This window comes from Eleutherodactylus coqui, chromosome 8 (assembly GCF_035609145.1).
Source record: "Eleutherodactylus coqui strain aEleCoq1 chromosome 8, aEleCoq1.hap1, whole genome shotgun sequence".
Taxonomy (NCBI): Eukaryota; Metazoa; Chordata; class Amphibia; order Anura; family Eleutherodactylidae; genus Eleutherodactylus; species Eleutherodactylus coqui.
Window position 1 is genome coordinate 33,661,289 of NC_089844.1, and position 25,992 is coordinate 33,687,280.

At 47.5% G+C, this 25,992-nt stretch overlaps 2 protein-coding genes across 3 annotated transcripts in view; one reads left to right on the top strand and one right to left on the bottom strand.

The window, feature by feature from the left end:
• Nucleotides 1–597, bottom strand: part of LOC136576288 (aldehyde oxidase-like) — a 104,950-nt gene extending 104,353 nt beyond the window's left edge. Inside the window, exon 1 of the mRNA XM_066575465.1 lies at nucleotides 443–597. Within this exon, the coding sequence (XP_066431562.1) occupies nucleotides 443–496 (54 nt within the window). The 5' untranslated portion in view covers nucleotides 497–597. The remainder of the gene's footprint in view (nucleotides 1–442) is intronic.
• On the top strand, nucleotides 1–23,647 carry C8H2orf69 (chromosome 8 C2orf69 homolog). Of its 2 annotated transcripts, none has more exons than XM_066575467.1 (2): nucleotides 1–20; nucleotides 20,292–23,647. In XM_066575467.1, the coding sequence occupies exon 2, from the start codon at nucleotides 20,307–20,309 to the stop codon at nucleotides 21,102–21,104; it is 798 nt and encodes a 265-aa protein (XP_066431564.1). In that variant the 5' UTR covers nucleotides 1–20; nucleotides 20,292–20,306; the 3' UTR covers nucleotides 21,105–23,647. The 2 variants fall into 2 exon arrangements, with proteins under 2 accessions (XP_066431564.1, XP_066431563.1); XM_066575466.1 differs by lacking the exon at nucleotides 1–20 and adding an exon at nucleotides 14,165–14,477.
• The last annotated feature ends 2,345 nt before the right edge of the window (nucleotides 23,648–25,992 follow it).

Consider the following 25,992-nt stretch of genomic DNA (forward strand, 5'->3'; position numbering starts at 1 on the left):
TCCCTGTACCTGGAGAGCAGGTAGGCAAATCAGCTTCTATATACACTGATACAAATGAAAACTGAAAAACTGGTTGAGAACCCATGTGGAAGCTGTGAAAATATATAGAGTTTGTAGTCGTTCAAAAGAAGGTAAATATAAGGGATTTGGGAGGAGCGGCCGGACCTGCAGAAGGCAGTGAGCAAAGACAACTAACTTCAAATCAACAGGTCAACCCATGTAATACACAAGTAATGGGATCCTCCAGAATGAGAGCCGCTCATAATGCTGCATAATCTATGGGGGTCCTGTGAATGACCCCATATATTACATCATAGCCTCTAACAGGACTTGTGCATGGGGATTCTTTACAGCAGGTACAGACGAAGTTTACAACTAGAGAACAGTATATATGTCATGTACAGAGGGAATCATATGCTGTATAGTAAAATCCTTAGCTTACCTTCCTGCCATTGACATAAAATAGTAACTGGCTGGATTCCGCTGGGCTTGCCATGTTCTCAGAGTTATGTGTGTGAGCACCTTGAAGTGAACTAGAAGTTTCAGGAACTAACCCAATAAATGACAGCAGCTTGATGCCTCCCCCTTGCTTCCAATTGGCAGAAGCATTCTTTTCATTCCTCGGTTAAAGAAACAGCACAATATTATAGCTTACCTATAAACTGCTCCACTAAAAGGAATAAAATGAAAATGGTACATTAGTTCTAGATGTACAATATTGTATATCATTTGCACATCATCCAAAATTCAAGTTCGCCTGCAGTTAATGCCGATAACACCATTCACAGGGCTGTCCACCTACTTGGTACCATTTATAATGCCAGCACCTTCTTAAGCGCCATAAGGACCTTTGTGCCCCCCGCAAATATCAGCACCCTGGTGCAACTGCTTTCTCTGCAACTCCGGTCACGCTCACATTAGTGTATAAAGGCCAGAAGCGAAGAGGGATTTCGCAGGCACGTCACACTGGAGAGTTGGTTGTCACCATAGATGTCCTTTCTCAGAATGGCAGATTAGCGGCTCTGACAGGCCAAGAAATTCATTCTGTCCAGGGGCGTAACTATAGAGGATGCAGGGGATGCAGTTGCACCCGGGCCCAGGAGCCTTGGGGGGCCCATAAGGCCTCTCTTCTCCATATAGGAAGCCCAGTACTATGAGTAAAGCATTATAGTTGGGGGCCCTGTTACAAGTTTTGCATCGGGGCCCGGGAGCTTCAAGTTACGCCTCTGATTCTGTCCTCTTGCTTTAGAGTACAGTATGTCAAACAACTGCCATCACTCTGTTCCCGGACCTCAGAGTACAACAAGGAGGTTTTCAGTATAGTTCCGACTTAACTGAGAAACAAAATTCATAAGAATACATTTAGGCCTAGTGCCCACGGCCGCGGTGGGCTCCGCAAGCGGAATTCCGCAGCGGAGTCCATCACGGCGCTCCCCAGAGACCCCATAGTCACCTCCGGATCCATTGCCCGATGTCCCGCATCCCATGCCGGCGAGCATGCGCAGTACAGCACATGACGCGCCGGCAGTATCGTTATGCTACAGCGGAAGATAGCGTGACGGACGGCTTCCATTGACTGCAATGGAAGCCGTCCGCGCGTACGCCCACGGCAAATAGAGCATGCCGCGGTTGATTACGGGTGATTTCACAGGGCGGAAATCCACAGTGGAATTTCGCACTGTGAGCATTGCGCTATTAGGTTCCATAGAAATCCGCCCGTGGGAATTAGGCCTTAAAGCTGGTTTCCCACAGCCGAGAACCTCGTGCGAGATTTGTGCGTTGCAGGACCCACGATTTTGTGCGAATATGACCCCTATTCTTTTGAATAGAGTGATATACATGAGTGATACGGTGCAGGAAAACATCATGGTGTGAACTAGCTTTTCATGTTCCTTGAAACGCATCACCCAAGGTTTTCAATGGGAGAGTAAAAGACTTTGAACGTTGTGTGATGTGCACGCGAGTGTGCTGGGAGGTGTCCCAATGAAAGCAATGGGAAACTCTTGCCGATCCTCTAATGCAGGGTTCCCCAACTCCAGTCCTCGGGACCCCAACAGGTCATGTTTTCATTATTTCCTCAGTGTTGCACAGGTGATGTAATTATTGTCGGTGCCTCAGACATTGCCACAGGTGTTCTTACCATAGGATATCCTGAAAACATGATCTGTTGGTGGTCCCTGAGGACGGGAGTTGGGGACCCCTGTTTTAATGTGCCTGAACACCATGTCGGAGGATCGCTACTTCCCAGAATGGCAGGCGTTTTTGCCAAAAAAGCACCTCACATCGGCATGAAAGCGCATGTTGCGAGAGCAATATCAAGCCAGGTTTCTCGGCCCAATATCTCGCTCTCCTTATGTAGGTAGCCTGCGGCTGCACTCATACAGGGCATTTTGGATGTGTTTTTGAAGCATTCGTGAACTGTGGCAAAAAAAAAATGCATCCAAAAGACGTGGTTTTAAAAAAAACTGCATGCAATTTTTAGGAACCGCATACAATTTCTTGGAACAACATGCAGTTTTTGATGCAGTTCAAAAACACAACAAAAATGCATCCAAAACACTATGTGCGACTACAGCCTTGGGCCATTTACACGTCCGTAGGCATTTAATGTGCGCCTGCCGGTGCAGTAAAGACACCTGAACGGCAAAGGCCCAGCGTATATACACCGAGGCAACAATGCCGGTGGTCCTGAGGAGACATTCCACCTTCTCTTCCCCCGACAACTCACCTCCATTCCCCTTCCCTCCGGCCGTTTGCAATAAGAGGGGGCGGGGCGAGGCCACAGCTAAGCTCCTGCCCCTCCTCGTCCCCTGCAATGGGTGGGACGGAGCGGGTGGAGCTTAGCCCTGCCCCCTCCCATTGCAAGCAGTGGCAAGGGGCTGAGAGGAGAAGAGAAGGCGGAGGGAGTTTAGCAGTTACGCTGCTAAACTCCCTCCCACCACCCTTCTCCGGCAGCTAGCATAGGCTCCCATAGGAATTTATTCAGCTGCCGCAGACGAACACCCATGTGCACTGATGCATTGTAAGCCAATGCATCAGAGGGGCAGCATATATCGGCCGGGGCGTGAAAACCTGGCCGATACACGCCCGTGTGAATAAGCCCTTATGGAACTTTTGCATGGGCCAATTGTCATCCAAGAAATCGCTCAAATTATTGGTGACAGGGCAAGTGAGCAAGAATGGCTTACTTGTCAGAGATGCTTAGCTTTTAGCTCACCTAAAAAACAAACAACTGTTGGCCCATTTAACCCCTTAAGGACGTGGCCCCTTTTTTCCTCCATTTTCGGTTTTTCTTCCCCCTTTTAAAAAATTTGATGTCTGAGGGTTTTGTTTTTTGCGGGACGAGTTGTATTTTTCAATGGTACTATTTAATGTACCATATAATATGCTAAAAAACTTTTAAAAAATTCTAAGCAGAGTGAAATGGAAAAATAAATGAAATTCTGCCACCTTTGAATGCGTCTTGTTTCACAAACTGAAACAAAAATGACATGATAACTTTATTCTATGTCAGTATGATTGCTACGATACCAAATTTAGGCTGGATTTACACATACGTATATCGACTCGGTTTTCACGCCGAGCCACTATACGATGTCCTCGTGTGCAAGGGGGGGGGGAGGATGGAAGAGCCAGGAGCAAGAACTGAGCTTCCGCCCCCTCTCTGCCTCCTCTCCGCCCCTCTGCACTATTTGCAATGAAAGGAGGCAGGACGGGGGCGGGGCTAAGTGCCCGCGAATTAGCCTCGCCCCTGTCCCACCTCTCCTCATTGAAAATAGTTCAGGTGGGTGGAGAGCGGGTGGAGAGGGGGCGGGAGCTCAGTTCCTGCTCCTGGCTCTTCCATTCTCCCCCCCCCCCCTGCACACGAGGACATCGTATATCGGCTCGGCATGAAAACCGAGCCGATATACGTTCTACTTGTCCTATTACTTTTATTTTTGTTCAAAGAGATTTAATTTTTTAGATTATTTTCTGCCGCCATCTTTTAACATCCATAACTCTTTAAATTTTTCTGTTGATGTTGTTGTGTGAGGGTTCGTTTTGGGCAGGACGTCCTGTAGTTTCCGTTGATACCATATTGGAGTACATATGACATTTAGATCGCGTTTTATTATCGGCAGGGTGAGCAAAAAAATCCTGGCTATCTTTTTTTTCCCTGACGTTGCTCACCATACAGGGCAAATAATGTATTACTTTGATAGATCTGACTTTTACGGACACAGTGATACCAAATATGCATCTTTGTTTTATTTTTTAGATTATTTTGTTATAAATACGGCAAAAGTGTTTTTCTCAACTTTTATTACTTTTTAATAATTAGTAAAACTTTTTAAAACTTCTTTTTACTGTTTTTTTTAGTCCCCAGAGGGGACAAGAACTTTTGCTGCTTTGATTGCTCCTGCAGTATGATGTAATGCCATAGCATTACATTATACCACGATCTGACAGGCAATCTATCAAGCCATGGTTACAGGTATGGCTTGATAGGCACTCTGCAATAACCAGCCTGGGGCCTTTCAGAAGCCTCACAGCTGCCATGGCAACCGCAATCGTGTGGGGCAATGCGGGATCCCCAAACATCGGTCGGTGCATTTAAACGCTGCTGACATAATTGATGGTGGCATTTAAATCGCTCCGATGAGCTTATTGGAGCTGTTGTCGGCGGGTGTCGGCTGTAAGAAATAGCTGGCACCCACATTGTATGGAGTGGGATCGCTCCGTGATCTCCCCTCATACATACCCTGAGGGATTATTCACACGGGCGTGTATCGGCCAGGTTTTCACGCCCGTTCGATATACGCTGCCCCTCTGATGCATTAGCTTACAATTCATCAGTTCACAGGGGCGTATTTCTGCTATGTAAAAGCGCCCGACCGGGCACTTCCACGCCGATGGCGGCAGCTGCATAGATTCTTATGGGAGCCTATGCTAGCTGCCGAAGAAGGGAGGTGGGAGGGAGTTTAGCAGCCTACCCCTTCTCTTCTCTGCCCCTTGCCGCGGTTTGCAATGGGAGGTGCTGGTTGCAGACCAGAGGAGGGGGCGGGAGCTTTGCTCTGCCCCCATCCTGACCCCTTCCATTGTAAACAGCCAAAGGAGAGGAGAGAGGAGGTGAGCCAGCGAGGGGGAGGAGAGAGGGAATGTCTTCCCATGCTTATGTAAATAAGCCCTTATGCAATTCTGAAGTGTTGCAGTATATTGTATCAAACAATTAGAAGTAAAATAATAAAAATTGATTATTCTTAAAAATATTAAAAGCTAATGCATACCTGACTTTTAGGATAACTTCAATTTAATAAAATATCACATTATTAATTCTGCATGGTGAATGCCGTCAGAGAAAGATATGCAATGCAAGAATTGTGCTTTTTTAAGTCACCCAATTTCCAGGAAAAAAAAATAATTAAAAAAATCAATGGAGAGGAGGCAGAGAGGGGGCGGGAGCTCAGTTCCTGCTCCTGGCTCTTCCATCCTCCCCCCTACACTGTATATCGGCTCAGCGTGAAAACCGAGCCGATATACGGTCGTCTGAATCCACCCTAAGGGCTCCTTCCCACGGACGGATTTCTGCCGCGTAATACGTTGCCCGCAGCTATTAGGTTCTATTGAACCTAATAGCACAATGCTCACGGTGTGGAATTCCACTGCGGAATTCCGCACCGTAAAATCACCCGTCCTCACCCGCGGCATGCTCTATTTTCCGCGGGTGTACGCGCGGACGGCTTCCATTGCAGTCAATGAAAGGCGTCCGTCACGCTATCTTCCGCTGTAGCACAGCGGAAGATAGCATGATACCACTTCTCCGTCTACCGCCAGCAGCGTTATATGACGCGGCCGGCGCGTCATGTGACGATGTGGGCGTGTCATATGACGCGTCCGGCGCGTCACATGATGCTGTGGCGCATCACGCGCTCTATTGCGCATGCGCGCCAAAGCGTCACGCGGGGCGTAGGACTCCGGATCCGAAGGTAAGTATTGGGGTCTCTGGCGGGGCGCCGTGACGGGCTCCGCCGCGGAATTCCGCGGAGGAGCCCGTCACGGCCGTGTGAAGCCGACCTAATATTGATAATGATGGATTACTAAGTAACTAAATGTTTGATTATTTACTCAAAACACCTGATAAAAATTAGTCATTTGCTAACCATAGCTATTCATTATTGAATAGCTTTTACCAGGGGCAGACATCACATAGATGCAACCTGTGGCGCTGCATATGGGCCTGTAGTTAAGGGCGCCCATTGCCATCCAAGGATGTGTTCATACCTGCATTTGGGTTCCCATTTTCCAGTTCCATCATGCAAGCAGGAAAGCAGAATCCCTGCAGCAAACAAAGCTATGACATTATCAAACAGCGCTGGACGGACCCCGTTGACTCTAATGGTATTTGTCACACCCGTTGGCATCTTCCTAGATAATACAACTCAGCATACTGCAATGTATCATCCGGGATTTTGGAGTGGGTCTTCCCCAGAGGCTTGGAGTGGACTCTCTGATGCAGATGTGAACAGAGCTTTACAAGCATGCTTCCATAGTCTCTAAGTTTGCACGTGAAGGAATGAGCTAATGAATGTTATAGTTCTTGGTGAGTTCTTACAGTGACTATGGCCAGGCTCACACAAGCGGGTTGTATCCCACATGCGGAAGGCCCACAGAGGATTCTGTCGCTGAGGCTGGCCGGTGACCCTGCGTACGGCACTTTACTGTATACTATAAACTAAGTGAGGAGACTCAAATGGCCAACTTTACTGTATTGCGCATGACCACGGAAACTCGCAGGTGGTCATACACAGTACAGGTTTTATTTTTCAGTTTGTTTGTATTTCCTGCTCTATCACTTAGTGATGACTTTGGTATCCGCGGCCCGTATACAATGTTAAAGGGGGTTTCCAGGCATAAATACTATTGAGGATCTATCCTAAGGATAGGTCATCAATAGTTATCGGCTAGAGTCTGCCGCTCGGGACCCTGACCGATCAGCTGAGCGGGTCTATGCTGTCAGTGCCCTAATAACAGGGGTCGGAGTGGAAGCCTCCGTGCCGACCTCCCATGTAGTGGCCGGCGCTTGTAACTACAGGCACAATGATTTCAATGAGAGCCGTGACTGCACTTACAAGCTCCGGACACTATACGAAGGTCAGCACGGAGACTTCCACTCCGACCTCTGTTATTGCTGCGCTGACAGCATTACCTTGCACAGCTGATCAGTCAGGGTTCTAAACCTCGGACCCCAGCCGATCAACCATTGGTGACCTATCTGGATGATAGGTCATCAATAGTATTTATGCCTGGAAAACCCCTTTAATTGCGTATGGGCTGTGGGTCGCACGCCTCCGTTGACATCAATGGAGGCCATCCGCTCGGATTCTGCGGTAAAATAGAGCATGCTGCGATTTGTATCCACAAGTGTGAAGGAAAATATATGCCTTTCAATGCCCCCATTTTATCGCAGATCGTCCGCGTGGACGCCGATCGTAGAATGCGCAATTCAGATCCGGTTGTGTGAGAAGCTTCTTATTGGATTGCTCTTTAATGAGCTACTTGAAAGCATAGCAGCCTATATACTGCACTTGCACACGTGTCTCCTGCTCTCCATTTCCATTAGTACCAGGGGCGTAACTATAAAGGGTGCAGGGGATGCGGCTGCACCCGGGCCCAGGAGCCTTAGGGGGTCCATAAGGCCTCTGCTCTCCATATAGGGAGCCCAGTACTATGAATAAAGCATTATAGTTGGGGGCCCTGTTACAGGTTCTGCATTGGGGCCCAGAAGCTTCCAGTTATGCCTCTGTGCAGCATGGTTTAGGTACGGGTACAGATACAGATAGAGGGGGGCCCAGCTCACGTTTTGCATCAGGGCCCCTGAGCCTTTAGTTACACCCCTGACTAGTACTTATGACACATTTTACAGGTAGAATTTAGACAAGGGATGGCCAAATAAGTGCCCTGAACCGGAGCTGTATGTTTTGTGCCAAATCAGAGTTTGGGAGAAGTTAATGGAATGGGATCTAATCAATCTATACAGCTATTGCATGGTGCCATAATGTGTCCAAATTTACAAAGCCTAAAAAGATCAGCAAAATCCTATTTCCTGTGGCTATTCTCCCCAATTCCATCAACAGAATACACTTACAAGGTATATTCTGTCAATATTCTGGCACACTGGCATATATGGGTCTGTGAAATAACTCACAGCATCTGCTATTCTTCGTACTGCCAGGCTTTTCTTCTACATTACGTGGACTTCTGTGGGAGTGCGGTTTGGACCCTTATATGGCTGTAGCATTTGGTGGCCCTGCCCAGATTGGGTTTTTCTGGTGCTGCTGACACACTTTGTTATTTTGCATTTGAACATCTGCTATTCTTGTCTGTATCAGGGATGAGAACTAGGACATGCCAATACACATCAATGTGCAGGCCGTCCGTGTATTAGACAGCCCATGGAGAGGTCCAATATGAGTTGCGCCCAAACCTCTCGGGTGCAATTTGCACACATGGTAAGTGTGCACCCGGCCTTAGAGAGAGGAAAAGGCCATCATGACTGCCCATTAGTTCATCTCTGCTATTATCTGAATGGCTGCAATACTTACAGTGTACCTCCAAATATATAGAAAAACCTAGAGTAATGCAGAAGTATGCACCGAAGGAGCTTTGTCTCCTAGGCTCCTGACCATTACATCCTACAGTGCCAGCTCCCCGACTGGATACAGGAGCCCATGTGACAGAGCAGGACCCTATTTCCTAGTGCATAGATATAAGCTATCGACAGCTGTAGGCATCTGGGTTGCTGTTTTAAAGTAAAACCTGCAATGTAATGTCTTAAGAAAATTGATTATTGCACACACTCTAGCATTATGATGATTTTTCTCTATACAGTAATCAGAAGTACACTTTAAAGTTGCAATCTGGGAATTAGATATACTCAAACGAAACCTCCTTGGAAGCTCACCACCTTCAAGAAGCCCTGCCCCTTCATACAGATTTTTCTGTAACTTTTTTTCTTTACTGATATTCAATGACTTTACTTTGAAGACAAAGGAATGTTGCCGTGCGCCCTCTGACCACTTGGAGATAAAGGAATGCAGTTAAGTGGTTAACTGTTGTCATTCTGATCCATTAGACTCATTTTAGCACATGCGGGTAGCAATTATCTAACTGCCATAATGCAAAGTTTACAGAGTGATTTTTTACTCTTTGAAGAAGAGTGAGAAGGTGCTGAGGTGAACAGGATTGCAAACAAAACTGTATAAAGAGCAGCAGCAAGCTCTAGTTAGATAGGAGTTCATCTACAGGGGATGTACAAAGACAGAGTGTATCTTGTCTCCACCAGAAGTACGTGTGGAGACAAGGGTTAGCCGGCTTGACAGCCAGGTGACGCCCACAGTTGGTGATTGGCTGCTGGAGGCTGACACTTTACCCGATGGACTGCCATCCGTGCTTCTGGCACAGTCGGTGAGAGGCCGGAGCTGTAAGTGTCTGACCGACCATCTTCCCTGACTGTGATATCGCTGCTGTGGCTGTCTCGCTCCTCTTCCGATATTGCATTTACTAGTGAAGTGCCACATGTGTTACTCGTAGCGGCCGTCTTGGGCCCCCACAGACAGCATGTAAGTGTCAGGCTGTTCTTCAGCTGAGATGTCGCTCCTGCGAAATTCTGCTATAGGTTACACTCCCGCATCCTGTCACTCAGGCTGGTGCCCTGCGTGGTCCTGTCGGCGCCCGCTGTGCTCCGGTCCTCCTGCAGAGGCCCTCTGCCAGCAGTTACCCTCCCGCCTCCTGTCACTCACCCCATTGCTCTGCCTGATCCTGTCGGTGCTTCTGCGTTTCAGTGTCCCCGCCGCTCTGCTTCGGTGCTGCTCAGTGCCACTTTCCCTTCAACGGCGCCCTGCCTTGTCGTCTTCCAGATACAGGTAGGGCAACTTCAACATCAGCCTCCCTGTCCGCTGCGCCCGGTCATGCTGCTCCTCAGGCACTCCATCACACCGCACACAGCAACTCTAGCCAATCAGGAGCTTGGGGGTGTAAACAGGGCAGAGACTGCCCTTCACTAGGTCTCCTCCCATACTTCTGGTGGAGACAAGATACACCATTACGAACAGAGGGGTCCTATCATCTATTCCTTCATCCCGATTGTTGCTGCTCAGTACTATGGACTGCCCAGGAATTTGAAACAAAAGTATTGTTGTATTTTTCTTGAGATTTATTGTATCCTATGTTTTGTATCATATTGATTGAACTTGTGCTGCTCTTTCTTGTTTTATCTTTTTATTAAATCAATTATTATACATATACTGTACCTGAAGGAAAAACACAGCTCATTGCATTGTTGCTCCTCTAAATTTAGAGTGGACTTCCTGCGTTTCTCCTTCACCTCCCTTACTGCTGGCCTCACTTACAGTGAGGTTTGTGGTTACCCCAGCGCCGGTACAGACACTCACTACAACCTGAAGGAAAAACACAGCTCATTGCATCATTGCTCCTCTGGTTTTTCAGAGGGCCTCGAGCAACTCTCCTTCGTCTCCACTGCTGCTGTCCTCACTTACAATCAGTAAGTGGCCATCCATTCATTTGTTGTGTCTTCGGGGTACGCATCCTTGCCTAGTCTAAAGTCTGTATTCAAGGGGAAGTCTAGTCTGGGGTCAGTATTTAGGGAAGCCTGGGGTTTGTATTTAGCAGGGAGTCTGATCTGGGCTTTGTCTACTTAGGGGGAGCCTAGTCCGGGGTCTGTATTTAGGGGAGAATCAGGTGTGGGTTCAGTATTTAGGGAGAGTCTGGTCTTAAGTTTCTTTATTTAGGGGGGATCTGGCCTGAGCTTTGAATAAAAGAAGAGTTTGGTCTGGGATCTGTTAATGGGGAGTCTGTTGTTGGGTCTACATTTAGAAGACAATCTGGTCTGGGGTTTGAATCTAGTGGGAGTCGGGTCTAAGGACTGCATTTAAAGGGAGTCTGGTCTGGAGTCTGTATAAATTTGTTGTCTGGTCTGGGATATATATTTTTCTGTAGTTTTCCCCACAGATTGCATTTCAGAAGGAACTATCTGAAGGTTGCATTCATGCTCAGCTATCAGAGGGCAGCTAGTAGGTGGCCAACACCATGCTGACATGCAGGTTAACTGCAAATTGTTATGGCTTTCAAACAGATTATGGTCGTGCAGACTTTACCTGCATTACTGCGCAGCCATTAACCCTTTGCAATCCAATTTTGGATTCAGTGTTTCCTAGGGGGCTTTCTCTTTCTGCCATTATACAATGGCGCCATCTGCTAGCTAGAGCAAGTACTGCGGTATGGGACATGCTGGAGAGGCCCCCGACAACAGCCAGTAATCTTCAGTAAGAATACCCTGCTGGACGTCTTCCGACATTGGAACTGTACAGCCTTCAATCAGAATGCCTTTAGACGTCAGACAGTGGATTGGAAAGGGTTAAAGGATTTTGTCATTACAACAAAACCCCATCCACCTGTTCGGCCCAGCCTAAAGTAAAAATAGAGGGTGTACTCGCCTGTCCTGGAGCCCCGGGAAGCAGCTGAGAGCCGCCGCCGGTATCGCCGGTGACTTCTGGGTTGACAGCCTGGCAGAAGTCAGGTGTCGTCTGCAGCTAATCAGAGGCCACAGCGTAACTGTACATACGTCACTGTACAAGTTTACCAGGAAAATGTACGGTGACGTATGTGCAGTTATGCTGCGGTATCTGATTGGCCGCAGACGACACCTGACTTCAGGCGGGGTCGTCAACCCAGAAGTCACCGGCGACGGCTCTCAGTTGCTTCCTGGGACTCAAGGTCAGGCAAGTATGCCCTCTTTTTTTACTTTAGGTCGGCCGAGCAGGTGGACGGGGTTTTGTTGTAATGTCAAAACCCCTTTAACAATCCATTTGAAAATTCCCCATTTAAATCCATATGTCAGTACATTTTTGACTGTGCCGTGGCCGCTATTCCTGAACTCATCCTCTACAGTAAAGGAACTGCAGTATCACCATCCCTGACGATCTAGAGCCAACAAAGGGGTTAATGTCAATATTCCTGGAGGTCTAGGGTAGTGAAGGGGTTCATGTCATGGCCACCCCAGGCCCGAGGCTCCAGGGGGCCTATAACTGTCCAGATGGCCCCTATTATAATCCATGTTTCTAAAACTCTGGCGCTGGAAGGTGTTGAATCCATGAATGCGCTCACACAGGCTCGCGATGCTGCACAGACTCACCGCATGTCATCAATCCTCACTCCGCTCGAGTGATGACATCATGCTGTCAGCCTGGGCAACCATGTTGTGAGTCTGTGTGAACATTCGTGTATTTAAGCTCTTCCTCTCCCAGCAGCTGGAATTTTAGCGGTGTTGGGGTCAGCTCCCTACCACCAGCCACAGAGGGGCCCTATACTATGGGTGGCACAGAGAGGGCACTATTACAAACCGGGGCCACAAAGGGCATCCTATTACTAAGTGGGGTACAGAGGGTCATATTACCAAGTGGGAGCACAAAGGGGGTCACTATTAATAAGTAGAGCCCCAGAAGGGGTCACTGTTACTCAGTGGGGCCACATAATGGGTGACTATTACTAAGTGGGGCCCCAGAGGGCACATTATTACTGTAGGGGGGCATTAAAAGTTCATTAGGGGTTTTGTCAGCAGGATGTGGAGAGTGTGCAGAGGCAAATCATGGCTGGAAGAAATATCAGTGGTCTGGGTCCAGAGAGAAGAAAACTAATTACGTACGGCTCCAGAGATGACAGGAGGTAACTGCACTGTAATCACTATCACTGCGTAGAGCTGGTATTTCAGTACTTTATATGCTAACTGTATTATATAGGGGTATAGTAAAGCTGAGCCACTGCCACACCATTTAGTGTGGATTTTGACGTTCTTTTTGGTACAGATTCACAGCAGATTTCACTCCATCAAATAAAGTGAAATCTGGTGCAGATTCAGAGCAAATGGTTATTGTTGGGGCAGGGGGGCGGGAGTGATCTGCCCCGGACCCATGGTCCCCTTAGGCCTCATGTCCACTGGGACAGATCCGCAGCGGGTGTCCTGCACGCGCGATCCGCGCCCCATAGGGATGCATTGGACACCCGCAGGTAGTTAAATACCTGCGGATGTCATTTTCCCTTGAGGCGCGGATTGCATGTGCGGGAAAACACCCGCAGCATGCTGCATTTTAGTGCGGGGCTCCCGCAGGCTTCTATTGATCCGCATCACATCCGCAGCTGAATTCCTGCTCTCCGGCGTGGGAGCGCAGGAGTTCAAAAAGAAAAATGGAGTGCACAGCGCATGCGTACGGCACGCTGCCGACATACCGAGAACATCCGCTGGGCCGAAGAAAGAAAATCCGGCCGCAACGGAGGGAAGATCCGCAGCATCCGGACAGCTAAGTAATGCTTATTTTTAGGCCTCATGTCCGCGGGAAAGGAGGGACCCGCTGCGAGATTCTGCAAGTAGAATCCGCGGCGGGCCTGATTTTCCCCGTGGACATGAGGCCTTAAACCACTGCCCCCTCTAGGACAGTGACAGGGTAGGTTCCAGCACCCTGGTGATCTTGGGCAGTTTAAAAGGGTGTTTATTTTTTTCAAGCTAGGAGAAAATAAAAAAGATTATGGGCCAGCTTAATGAAAACTGTCCACAAGAGACGGAGGAGTTTTTGTTGCCCAAAGCAACCAACCAGAGCGCCATTTTTTCAGGTGCACCGAAAGAAATAAGAGCTGCACTGATGCGTTGCGAGGAGCAATAAGGACACTTTTGCTTTCAATGTCATACATCTGCACTACATACATGTGAATGAAGAGTAATGAGGTGAAGCCAACAGCTCCACTAACCAGGACAGCCCCTCCCACTACTAGTTCTAGGCCTCCCTCCGTTCACGTGACTGGTCACATGCTCACACAGGTCCTTCAGCGCTACAACTGCCTGCGCACCATATTACACTCAGGCTCGGCACTAACAACCAATCAGGTTGAATCAGGGAACCCAAACAACCAATCAGGTTGAATCAGAGAACCCAAACAACAAATCAGGTTGCGAATCGAGCAGAAGTCTTGTGGAATATAATAATATGCGCCCCGTCACAATCCCCTTTGGTGCCTGCAGGCTTTCTTTGCACGCGCGTCCGCTTCATAGCCCACTTCCGCTACAGTCATGTGACTCGACATACGGTCATGTGATTCGTCAGCCATTACCCACGTTCGTAACATACGCAAAAGGTCCTGTCGCGTCCTAGAACCCGGCCCGATTGTTCTCTAGTAACCATAGTAACCGCAGCCTGATGCGCACTTTACGTAGAGCGCTGAGCTCGGCGCGTAGTCTGCTGCTTCGCACTATGGCCGGAGTGTTCAGCATGTGTGCCGGGGTGAGCGGCGTGTACGGGCCGCACTCGTTGTTTACACTGCCGAGCGTGCCGGGCGCGGAGCCCGAGAGGTGTAACGACGTGCTGGTGTGCCCGCCGCGGACCGGAGCGCAGAGGCCGCAGCATGTGGTCTACTTCCCGGGGGACGTGCAGGTTAGTGACTGGCTGCTGCTGCAACGCGACCCGCGGCCACATGGAGGCTTTTTGACGCATTTTCCTGTTTGTTGCTGTAAAACCCGCGCAGCGCTGACAGTGTGCACGTGACCACAATGCAAAAACGTAACACCGCAACTCAAAATGTATAAAAAAAACGAAGACGCAATTGTGCCAAGCCAACGTTTTTGCGCTCTTTTTCCGCACCCGTCCGCATGTTTTCCGTGGGCGGGACACACCGACTCGAAACTGGTAATTCATCTAATGAGTCCCAGACGTGTTTACACAACGTTTCACGCATCTCCTTGCGCATTTCTGCACCCCACATTCATTTCCATGGGGACTTTTGGTGCATGAAGATGCGGCACGTAATATATATATATTTTTGCGACTGAAATGTGCGCACCAAAATATGTGCATGTGAACAAACCCATTGAAATCGATTTGGTTCTATTCGCTGCGTGTTGCACACTGATACGTCTGTGCAGCCGGCCGTAGGGCATGTTCGCACATGGCAGGTTTTGGCGCAGATCCGCAGCAGACTTCATCCTCTCCATTGAAGGCGGCTGCAGATTCTTGTCTAAATCCGCATAAAACTCTGTTCAGTGATGCGGCGTCCCCACTGCCGAGAATCTGCACCAACTCTGCTACGTGCGAACAACCCGTAGGGCTTTTACCCACTGGTGTTTTTTTTTTTGCGATTTCACTGCATTTTTTTCCCCAAATGTCAATGGGACTTTCTAATGTCAAAATCTCATCGCACAAAAATCGCAGCAACGCTAACTTGCGATTCCATTTTTTTTTTTTTTTTTTTTTTAACATTCGAAAGTCCCATTGACATTTGGAAAAAGAAAAACCTTCATACACGCAGATGTCGCCCGCTTAATAAATTCTGCTAAATGCCTTGAATTCTATTGGCCAGTCACACTTGCGTTTAAAAAAAATAAATAAAAATGTATGCACGTGAACAAAAACTCCGCACTGTTCGATCTTGATGCATTCTATATCCCGACGTAGGCGACCGGGATTTAACATATGTTGCAAAGAAACATGTAAATGTGTATTTTCCACACATGGAAAATATGCAGGACACATACGGCCCCAGGCTTGTATTCACACGGGCGAGTGTCATAGAGGTCCGTAAAAGAATCGCAGCCACGTCACACTGACTTTTTCTGTGATTTAAAAAAAAAAAAAAAAAAAAAAAAATTTTTAAAGTGATGCTTGTTTGTTTTAAATATCAATGTGGAACAATACCTCTGCAGCGCCACCTATTGAAATCAACGGGAGCCATGACTGCAGTTACAAGCGCCAGCCACTATACAAAGGTCGGCGCAGAGATTTCCGCTCTGACCTCTGTGTTATTGCGGCACTGTCAGCATGCTCCCACTCAGCAGATCGGTCAGGATACCGAGCGGCGGACCCCGGCCTATCAACTATTCATGACCTATCCTGAGGATGGGCCATCACCTTTATAGAATGGGTTAAATCCCAGTTGGACAAGGGGCTCTGTATTGTGCTTAGACGTAAGCTTAAATGGCTCCATCACGGGACGGCGGAAGCTATGATTAAGGCCGGCTTCACAGGTCATTAGTGCAACTGCACGCACCTTAGCGCAGTGTTCTTGCGCTATAGACAGGCCTTTTTGCACACATATCGGTGTACTTCACTGCACCTTCTCTGCCTGCAGGGCATGTTCATTTTGACGCGACAAACAAACGCACCGATTTTAAAATGGCTAATTAGTTGCGGACGTGTTCTTTTATTGAATTACAGTTTTTCACGCATCTTCTTGCGTATTGTGTGCGTTTGCGCCCCCCCCCCCCCCCCCCTTGCTGACTTCTTTGAGGAACTGTGAGATACAAAGAGCATGTTCTATCTTTTTTTTTTTTGCGCGCACGGCCAAAATGCCAAGTCAGTGATTCACTCAAAACCAGGAGTGGACCAAAAAAAGAGAAGTATCCATCTTTTATTTTATTTTTTGTCTCTCCTTTTATAATTGATTCGCGTAATTTTCTCGCGTTGCGACAACGCTACAAATCGCATGTATGTGAAGTCCATGCTTTCCTATGGGTTCCTTCACATTTGCGATAATTCATTGAATGGCTGTGATTGGTTCATTGAGCGCTGACTCGGATTGGCTAAGCGTCACAGCACTCAGCCAATCAGAGGCAGTGCTTCCAGGAGGAGGGGATTTTTCAATCCCCGGCCTGAAGAGATGTTGAAGACCAGTGTTGGAGACCGGGAAGAAAATGGATGGATCACCAATGCAATAACATTGATAGGAGGGCAATTTCTGGAGTTAAGGCAACAGAAGAATGTCATGCTTAGTTGTAGAGAAGCATAATATCACCCAATAGGCTGGCTACTAGAGGACATTCCCATCATAGGTGGATCATGCTGCCCACCTGAGAGGTGCATCTCCAATATAGGGGAGAGTGCTGGTGATACATTTATGAAGTTTCTCCAGGGTTCTATACCACTGGGTTAGGATCTTATAATTAAGCTCTTGCAATCTACAGTATGCCACCACCTTGTGCAACAAGAGGAAGGCCTTATGCCAGAGCTCCACCGGGAAGCACATGCCTAGTTTCCTCTCCCTGCAGTCCACTTTTTAAGCAGAGGGTGTGTAGCAAGCCTAGTATTCCGCCAGTAGTTTACTGTCCTGCCTTCCTTGCCCTTATGTCCTATGCTGCATTGCACTATTTCTTGTCCAATCAGCAGGGGGCAGTATCTGAATGCTCACCCATCTGCTTTGAAAAGATAATTTAGGCATTCAGAGACATTCTGGCCAAGTGGTTAGTAAACCCAATATAATGTGTGCACAAATACACACAGATGCTGTAACGTCAGGCGAGGCCGAGGTTGTGGAGATTATCACAGTGTCTGTAGTCTCTACAGGAGCTGCCTGTGAAGATAGCTCCGGTACTGGTGCATCATGTCTCCACCGGAAAGATGAGTGGAAACATGGGTTAGCCGCATTGACATGCAGGTGACGCCCACGGCTTCTGATTGTCACGCTTGCACTTTCCAGGCTGGGATCCCATGTGTATCTCGTCAGGCTCCCTGCTCTGCTCCTGAGGCCACGTCGGCTTCCCATTTCACGGCCTCTCACAGCTGCGTTGTTTCCCCCGGCGCCCTCCTATATAGGCTCTTAGCTCCCCTGTCACTGTCCCCGTGGCTGTACGACCCCGGTTCCATGCCCCGCTTTGACTCTCCTCGCTGCTATTTCTGACCTCTTGACTACACTGTGCCTCTACCCGTCTCAATCGTGTCTGCGGTCCCAGCCTGGCTCTCACTCTCTCCGGCATCGGACTCCCATCTGCGGTCCCAGCGCAACTCTCACAGCGGCTGTACATCTGCCTTCGCTGCTCCGCTGTTAGTGTGGCTGGCGGCATCCCATCTGCAGTCCTCTGTGTGTCCTCGTCCACCGTTGAAGGCGCCAAACTCTGTCCCTCCAATAGATGCTCTCTTCAGCCCCTGGAGTGAGAAGAGTTTAACCCTTAGGGCTCATGTCCACGGGGAAAAGAAGAATTAAAATCCGCAGCGGATTTTAACTCTTCTCCCGCGCGCGGATCCGCACCCCATAGGGATGCATTGACCACCCGCGGGTAGATAAATACCCGCGGATCGTCAATAAAAGTGATTTTAAAAAAAATGGAGCATGAAAAAATCTGGACCATGCTCCATTTTCATGCGGGTCTCCCGCGGGGACGGCTCCCGCGGGCTTCTATTGAAGCCTATGGAAGCCGTCTGGATCCGCGGGACACAAAAATCACATTTTACTTACCCGCTCCGGTTCTTCTCTTCGGCGCCGCGCCATCCTCTCTCAGCCGCGGCCGGATCATTTTGCTTCGGCCCGGCGCATGCGCGGGGCACGTCACCGACGTCATCGTGCACATCCGCCGAGCCGAAGAATGAAGATCCGGCCGCGACGAGAGAAGATGACGCCGCCGCGAAGAGAAGAAACGGAGCGGATGGGAGGTGAGTTTATTGTCATTTATTCTTATTTTCAGCGCTCATGTCCGCGGGGCAGGAGGGACCCGCTGCAGATTCTACATGTAGAATCCGTAGCGGGCCCGATTTTCCCCGTGGACATGAGGCCTTAACAATCCAATTTTGGATTCAGAGTTTCCTAGAGGGTTTTTTCTTTCTGCCATTATATAATGGCGCCATCTGCTGGCTAGAGCCTGTACTGTGGTGTGGGACATGCTGGAGAGGCCTCCGACAACAGAGCGGACAGTAATATACAGTAACAATACCCAGCCGGTATTCTCTTCCGACATTGGAGCTGTCCAGACTTCAAGCAGAATGTCTTTAGATGTCAGACAATGGATTGGAAAGGGTTAAAGGTGGGCGTGGCTGTGCAGAGGTGTGTGAGCGCCAGCCAATGGACAACTTTTGGCTGTCACTTGTAAATCGGGTCATATCTCCACCCATCTTTGTGGTGTAGACATAATGTACCAGTACCAATAGCTCCTCCCTCTGTTGCTAAGGAAACGACCCTGTGTCCTTTGTTACTAAAGAGCTCTGTACCTTACTACAGAGAGAGGATTGTAGAGAAGCTAAAAGGGAGCCCCTAGTGGCAGCCACTTCTAACATAATTTACAGTGCTAAAGAACAACCATTTTTAATGCAAGTGTATTACAGAAATGATTAGACTAACAGCGGCTTGTAGAACAGCAGACGTTGTCTGAAAAGTTAGTGCTCCTTTAAGAAACTATATATGAGACTATGAAGGGAGAATACACACATCCAGCACATTAAATGAGTTGGTGGGCTAGATTCAGCCACAGCCCTTGTGTTAGACGTGTGTCATATAAAGTGCGGTAGAGATAGCATGAAAACCAGTACGATTACTGTGATGTCAAATTAATATCGGGTTTTTTTTTGTACTAGTTAAAAAAAAAAAAAAAATTTTTTTTTTTTAAATAAAATTGCTTTCTGTTGCCACATTCTGACACCCATAACTTTCTTAAGTTGTGAAATCTTCAGATGTCTGTGTTCTCTACATAGGCCGCCTGCACACGAGCGGAAATCCCGCCGCGGGATTTCCGCCGCTGAAAGTTTGCATAGGAGTGCATTAAAATACGCACTCCTATGCAGACGGCCGCGGTTTGGCCGCGCGAAATCTCGCACGGCAAACAAACCGTGGCATGTCCTAATTTTCTGCGGGGCACGCACTCACCCGGCCACCGGCTCCGGTCTGCGCATGCGCCGGCTGCGCGGCAGCCGGCACATGAAAGAGGCGGGGCCGCCAGGCGCGGGTGAGTACGCGCTCGTCCCTGCAGGCGCTCGGGTCGGATCGCGCGGTGAGAATTCTCGCTGCCGGATCCGACCCGCTCGTCTGCAGGCGGCCTCATTGTTGTGATTTTCTCGTTGCAATATCGCATCGCTGGTCAGTGCAATATCGCTGTGATATCTTGCGGTGATAAGGCAATTTTGTAGGAGCGGTCGGGAGCGGCAGAGTATGGGGCGGGGGAGCGGTCGGGAGCGGCAGAGTATGGGGCGGGGGAGCGGTCGGGAGCGGCAGAGTATGGGGCGGGGGAGCGGTCGGGAGCGGCAGAGTATGGGGCGGGGGAGCGGTCGGGAGCGGCAGAGCATGGGGCGGGGGCAGCCAATTATGGGCGGGGAGCGGTCAGGAGCTTGGCAGTAAATAAGTGTCGAGTAGATGCAGTGTTATAGAGAAACAACCCTGTAGTTGCTGATGCCAAGTGATTTATAGCTTTCCCTGTATGAACATGTATACCAGGAGCGTTGCTGCAGCTGTTGCCTTCTGCTACCAACCTGTTTTTGCTTCGTTATACCTTACAGAATTACCGGGATACAATGGCCGATCACTCTGAGAATTTCCGCTGGAAGTGCTGGAGCCTGGAAGATATCTCAGCCATTCTTTCCGAACGCTTCCCTGCCAGCTATATCTGGATAATAAAGCCGTCTCGCATGCACCTGCACAAATTCAGCTGCTACGACAATTTTGTGTCCAGTAATATGTTTGGCGCGCCGAAGCACAGTGCGGAACTGGGAGCTTTTAGGCATCTCTATTCATTGCTGGTGAATGCTTTCACGATGGCTCAAAATGTGCTTCTTTCTGAAAGCAATAAGTATATAATTGCCAGAGACTACAGTCACCCCATGTATCCTACCAACGGTCACCATCCTGAAGAAGGGGGCGTCTCTTGTTTCTCCAAGGATCCCGCGGTTCACCTTGGCGTACCATCTGTAAAGGGTTCCTTGGCGTTCACTGTGATTGGGTTCAGTAAAGGTTGCGTCGTATTAAATCAACTGCTTCATGAAATGCAAGAAGCTAAGAAAGATAAAGAGATCGGTTCTTTTCTTGCCAACATCGAATCCATGTATTGGCTGGATGGAGGCCATTCTGGTGGCAGCAACACATGGGTAACCTGCCCAAACATCTTAAAAGTATTTGCCCACACAGGGATTGCAGTTCACACACATGTCACTCCATATCAAGTCCACGACTCCATGCGTTCTTGGATTGGGGAAGAACACGGGAAGTTTACAGAACTTCTTAAAGGTTATAATGTAACGGTTGACGATCAGTTACATTTTGCCTACGAGACCCCTTCACTGGACAACCATTTCCGAGTCCATGAGGTTTTCTGAAGTATTTGTAGGAATGACTGTGCTAGTTGTGCTTCTAGTGTAATGAATTCTTCAACTATTTCTTTAATTTACACCTCACAAGAAGTAGTCTTCATTCTATGCACTTTATGAGCAACGTCTATGTGCTGCATGCACAAATGGTGGATCTGTGCTTGCTTCACCCGGGGACTAACCATGGGGAAGTGGGGTCTTTGGCAAGGCTTACATACACTGAAACTGAAGGCACTCTTGGGCTGTAGTCTTACATAATCACCAACATGTATTGTTTTGGGATCAGCTACTGGTTCTTCTTGTTGGTATCATCTCTATACTAAACATGGCCGCGTGCCAGAGGTAATGGTAATAAATGCACTTTAGGGCTCGCTAAGCTTTTATCAAACTCGTATAAAAAGAAAAACGGATCTCAAGTGATGAATATAGGAAACGTCTCTTCCATCTCCTCTTGTTGCCCTTTATTGTCATTTATCTATAAGGGTTGCTGCTTTATTATGGTTTACATTGCAGGGGGTATTCCCATATGCCTATATCCCATTACAGGACCTATACCGTAGCAGGGCTCCCACAGTATTATGTCTTCCAGTGTCCTGACCTGAACTTTCCATTCATAGAAAGTTGGCTGCGGATGTCTTACAGGCTGCTGCATGTTGGCTCATGGGCTTGCACCAACCTGTATCGAAGTGTGAAGAAGCCAACAATGTTCTACAATCAAGAAAGCTGTTGTCGCTGAATAAAACCACATCTAGGCAAAGATTGCAGCTGCTGTGTGGGCGGCTCTTACAGCCCTTCTAACTAAATACTGACAGTGGTCCCTATGCATGACAAAAATGGCCTGCGCCCGTCCCTGCCAGCGCAGATGAATTGTAGGCATGTCAGCACCTTGTGGCCATATAAGCACAAAGCGGGCGGGAAGCTTCAGTCTCTGGGAGATGCTCTATGACACCATTGATAAAGCTGAAGATGGGCCCCATTCACATCTGCATTGGAGACGCTGTTTAAAGCCTCCAGCGCAGACACAAGTTGTGCTACTTCATCCATGAAAATGCCAAAGGTCCTAATGGAAGCCAGACGGATCCCGTTGTAGCCAATGGGTCCATTTTGGAACAGTTTGATTCCATCATAGGACAGATCCTTTTGGGCAGGGATTCTGGTTTCCTGTTCCCACAATAAAGCAGTGACCTTAGACACAGGTTCCTCAATATCAGCCTCTGATCCGGCCGTGTTGATCCAGAGGAATGCCAAAAAAACAAACAATGAGGCAGATACCAATTGACCCATATTGGGGTGGAAATTCCTTCCCAACCCCTAATGCGGCAATCAGAATAAATCCTGATTAATAATGCCCTATCTCCAGTTGCCGTATTAGTTTCAAGAAAGCCATTAAGTCCCGTCCTGAACGTGTTCAATTAATCACCATCATCGTGTGGTCCGGTAAATCTATCCCTGACTACGATGTGCCCTCTAAATATAGCCCGTTTGTTATGCATGCCCGTCTAGGCATAAATAGATAATTAGATCTCTGTACTGGCCATTCATATAATTTGACACTGTAATTAGTCTTTTCCAAGTTTGATAACTTACCTTAGTACTACAGTCTACAAGGTGTTATGAGAACGATAACTTTCCATCTCGATTACATATGGAAGCAATATTGGCAATGGTTGGCAACCTCCTGTCGTCATTTTATAATGCAGACCTGATAGTTGTTGCAGTCAGTATTGGTTAAACAAGCAGCACATGGAATCCTTCCTTAACAAATGGCGTTGCAAAAAACCCCCACTGGACTCCTCAGCCTAGAATAAGCGGAGATTTACGTCTAGTTATGTACTGTAGTTTTGTATGGAAAGATATGTATATCATTCTACCAAGCTCCTCCCACTGATATGCTACTTGCCGATTGGACGGCGTTTTCAATGTGACAGGTTCCCTTTAAGGGGTTCCAGTAGACCTCTTGGTAAGGTCTCTCGTTTGCAAGGCTCATCTATGCAAAAATACAACACAAGTTTTCTTTTTTTGTTTGTTATAATGTGATATAAATGGCAAGACTTGTTCATGTAAGTTGTAAGAAAAAGCTGACAGGTTCACTTTAACCCCTTCTCAACATTCGCCATATATAACCTGAGCCTGTACCATCAGCAGGAAGTGGCAGTGGCCACTCTGTTGCAATGGTGTGGAATGCCATAACTGATTCTCGGCATTCTAACGTCTTAGATACTGTGATTAGTAGTTGCCTTGGCCCCTACAATGGGCGCTGATGGGATGCTGTGGGTGAGAGGGACCTAACAATGACCACTAGGGCTGCCGTGTATTATAGAAGCAATCAAGAGATTGTGTGATCGAATGCACTAGTGAGACTAAATAGTTTAAGTACTATATATACTCGAGTATAAGCCTAGTTTTTCAGCGCATTTTTTTTTATGCTGAAAAAGCCCCCCTCAGCTTATACTCGAGTGAGCCTGCATGTGTCCCTGGCGGTGCGGAAAGCTGCTTTAGAATTCTCTCTGCTCAGCTTTGAATTCTCCCGCCATCAGGGCTGTGTAGGTAAGCGCTGTGATTGGATCGAGCGCCAGCCAATCACAGCCAGCGCTCGATCATTCACAGCCATTCAGTGGATGACATCCCTGAATGGCTGTGATTGGTTTATCAAGCGCTGGCTGTGATTGGCTGGCGCTCGATCCAATCACAGCGCTTACTTACACAGCGCTGACAGCGGGGGAATTGAAAGATGAGCAGGGAGATGACAGCGGGGAGAATCCTAAAGCAGCTTGCCGGACCTCCGGGGAGACCATCGCGCTGGGACACAGACGCCGGCTGGGAGGTGAGTATTGCGTTTTTTCTTTACCCAGTATATACTTGAGTCTAGCTAGGCTTATACTCCAGTCAATAAGTTTTCCCAGTTTTCTGTGGTAAAACTTATTGTCTTGGCTTATACTCGGGTCGGCTAATACTTGAGTATACACGGTAAATAAGAAACTTTCCGATGAAACATGCATTATGTCAACAAAATCTAAAAATAAAAAGGACACTATTGGTAATGTTGTATCTGTAAATACCTGAACTGTGAATGCTGTAAAAAAATGCTGGCATCTCTGTTTGTCTATGCCACCTCCTAAAATCCAGATTAAAGAGTAATCAAAAAGTCATATATATTCTTTAACAATGACCAGTGATTTATTTTTAAGGTATTTTTGTTGTACAGAAGTGGTAGCAAAGCATATAAAGTTATATAAACTTGTTTTCAATGTTAGCACGTCATTTGTACTACACCGTAAAAACTGCAGAATGGAAAACCATCATTGTATTCCAGCAGCCGTGAAAAAACTTCCCAATGGGAATTGACGTGTGTGTTTGTGACGTCACTGTAAATCTGTAACATTTCAGTTTTTTTCCTGCAGATTCTAACTGGATTTCACCCTGTGCGATGCATAAAGTGAAACGCGCAGCAAGTATTTCTAGGGCTGATCTGTTAGTCTATTGGTCTTATGAACCTCCATAGGAGTCGCATGAGGATTGGCTCCCTTGGCAAAAACAGATAAGCCTTGAGTGTGGAGAACAGGGAAGCAATAATCTAGATAATAAGTGCGCTAAAGCTTTATTAACTAGAGCGGGGAGACAATTTTTTCAGTTTGTTAATTTTTCTTTTCTGCAAAAAAAAACAACCCAGTAATTTCATTCACTTAAATTATACATTTTTAGAGCTTTGGTGCAATAAAAGAAGCTTCGCTATTCGTGTAAAGTTGCACATAGCGGACTACAGTTTTACATCGGCTGTGGCCCAAAAGAAAGCGGCAACGTAATTCATAATGCTCTCTTATACAGTTAAAATGGCAATGTAGAGTTTTTGAGGGCTTGAGAAAAATTGATCTGTTTGTAATGCATTAACTTTTACTTCTTAACAGCAACCTTTCTTAAGGCCCTTTTCAACGGACGAACGATTGAACGAATTGCCGACATTTTTGCATAAAATTACTCACACCTAATCGTCTCTATTTTCCCTCATTAGTTCACGTTAATTCAGTAGCAGCTGTTTCCTCAGGTGGCATGTGTTTATGTGAGGGTTATCTGGCCAGGAAAATTCCATTGTCTTCTCCTGGCATGAACAAACAATGTACTTATTATGCATGCAAGGCAAACACAATGAGTACATTGTTAAGAATTTCTTTTAAACTGCCAAGTGATGTTTTTTATGCGAGCTAAAAACCCACGGCTAAGTGAACGAATAGTGCGCGACTGCCCGCGTCTACATGTAACTTATCGCTCACTTTTGGCCGTTTGAACGAATTTTCAGCGATAATCGTATGTAAAAAGTCCTTCAGTATGCTACAGAATTAAATGTATAAGCAATCTATGCTGTATGGTGTCAACTAAACCTTAGTGTTCTCCTCGGGGCTGAATCAGTCCTCCAGCTGCTCGTTTTCTGGTGATTTACGGCATTCCGTTTTGTTTGTAATCTGTGAAACCGTTGTGTATGATTCGGCTGCTATGAGCTCTTCATTGTATATACACTTAGATGAGAGTGAATTAAAGTGAGTGTTTTGTCAACATTTTAAAAGAAAATTGTCTTGATTCTAGTCCTTTATTGTCATTACTCAAGGTAAATAAAAACTTCCTGGGACGCTCGTCTGTGTCGCCGTTCTTCATTCAGCTAATTTAGAAGTAAAAAAAGATAAGACACTCAGATCCCTCGAGGGTGCTTTCACACAGTGCAGAATTACTTTGCAAGATGCAGCTAAAGAACAACTTATTCTACTGCTGCAAGTTTCTGCTCCATAGCCCACATGTATACATGCAGATTTCGGTGCAGAATCGTTAATTCAGCGGCGGGATTTCCCGCAGGAGTTCCGCCTGTGGAAGCTGCCATAGCATTGCGTTAGAAAATGCAATCCTAGGC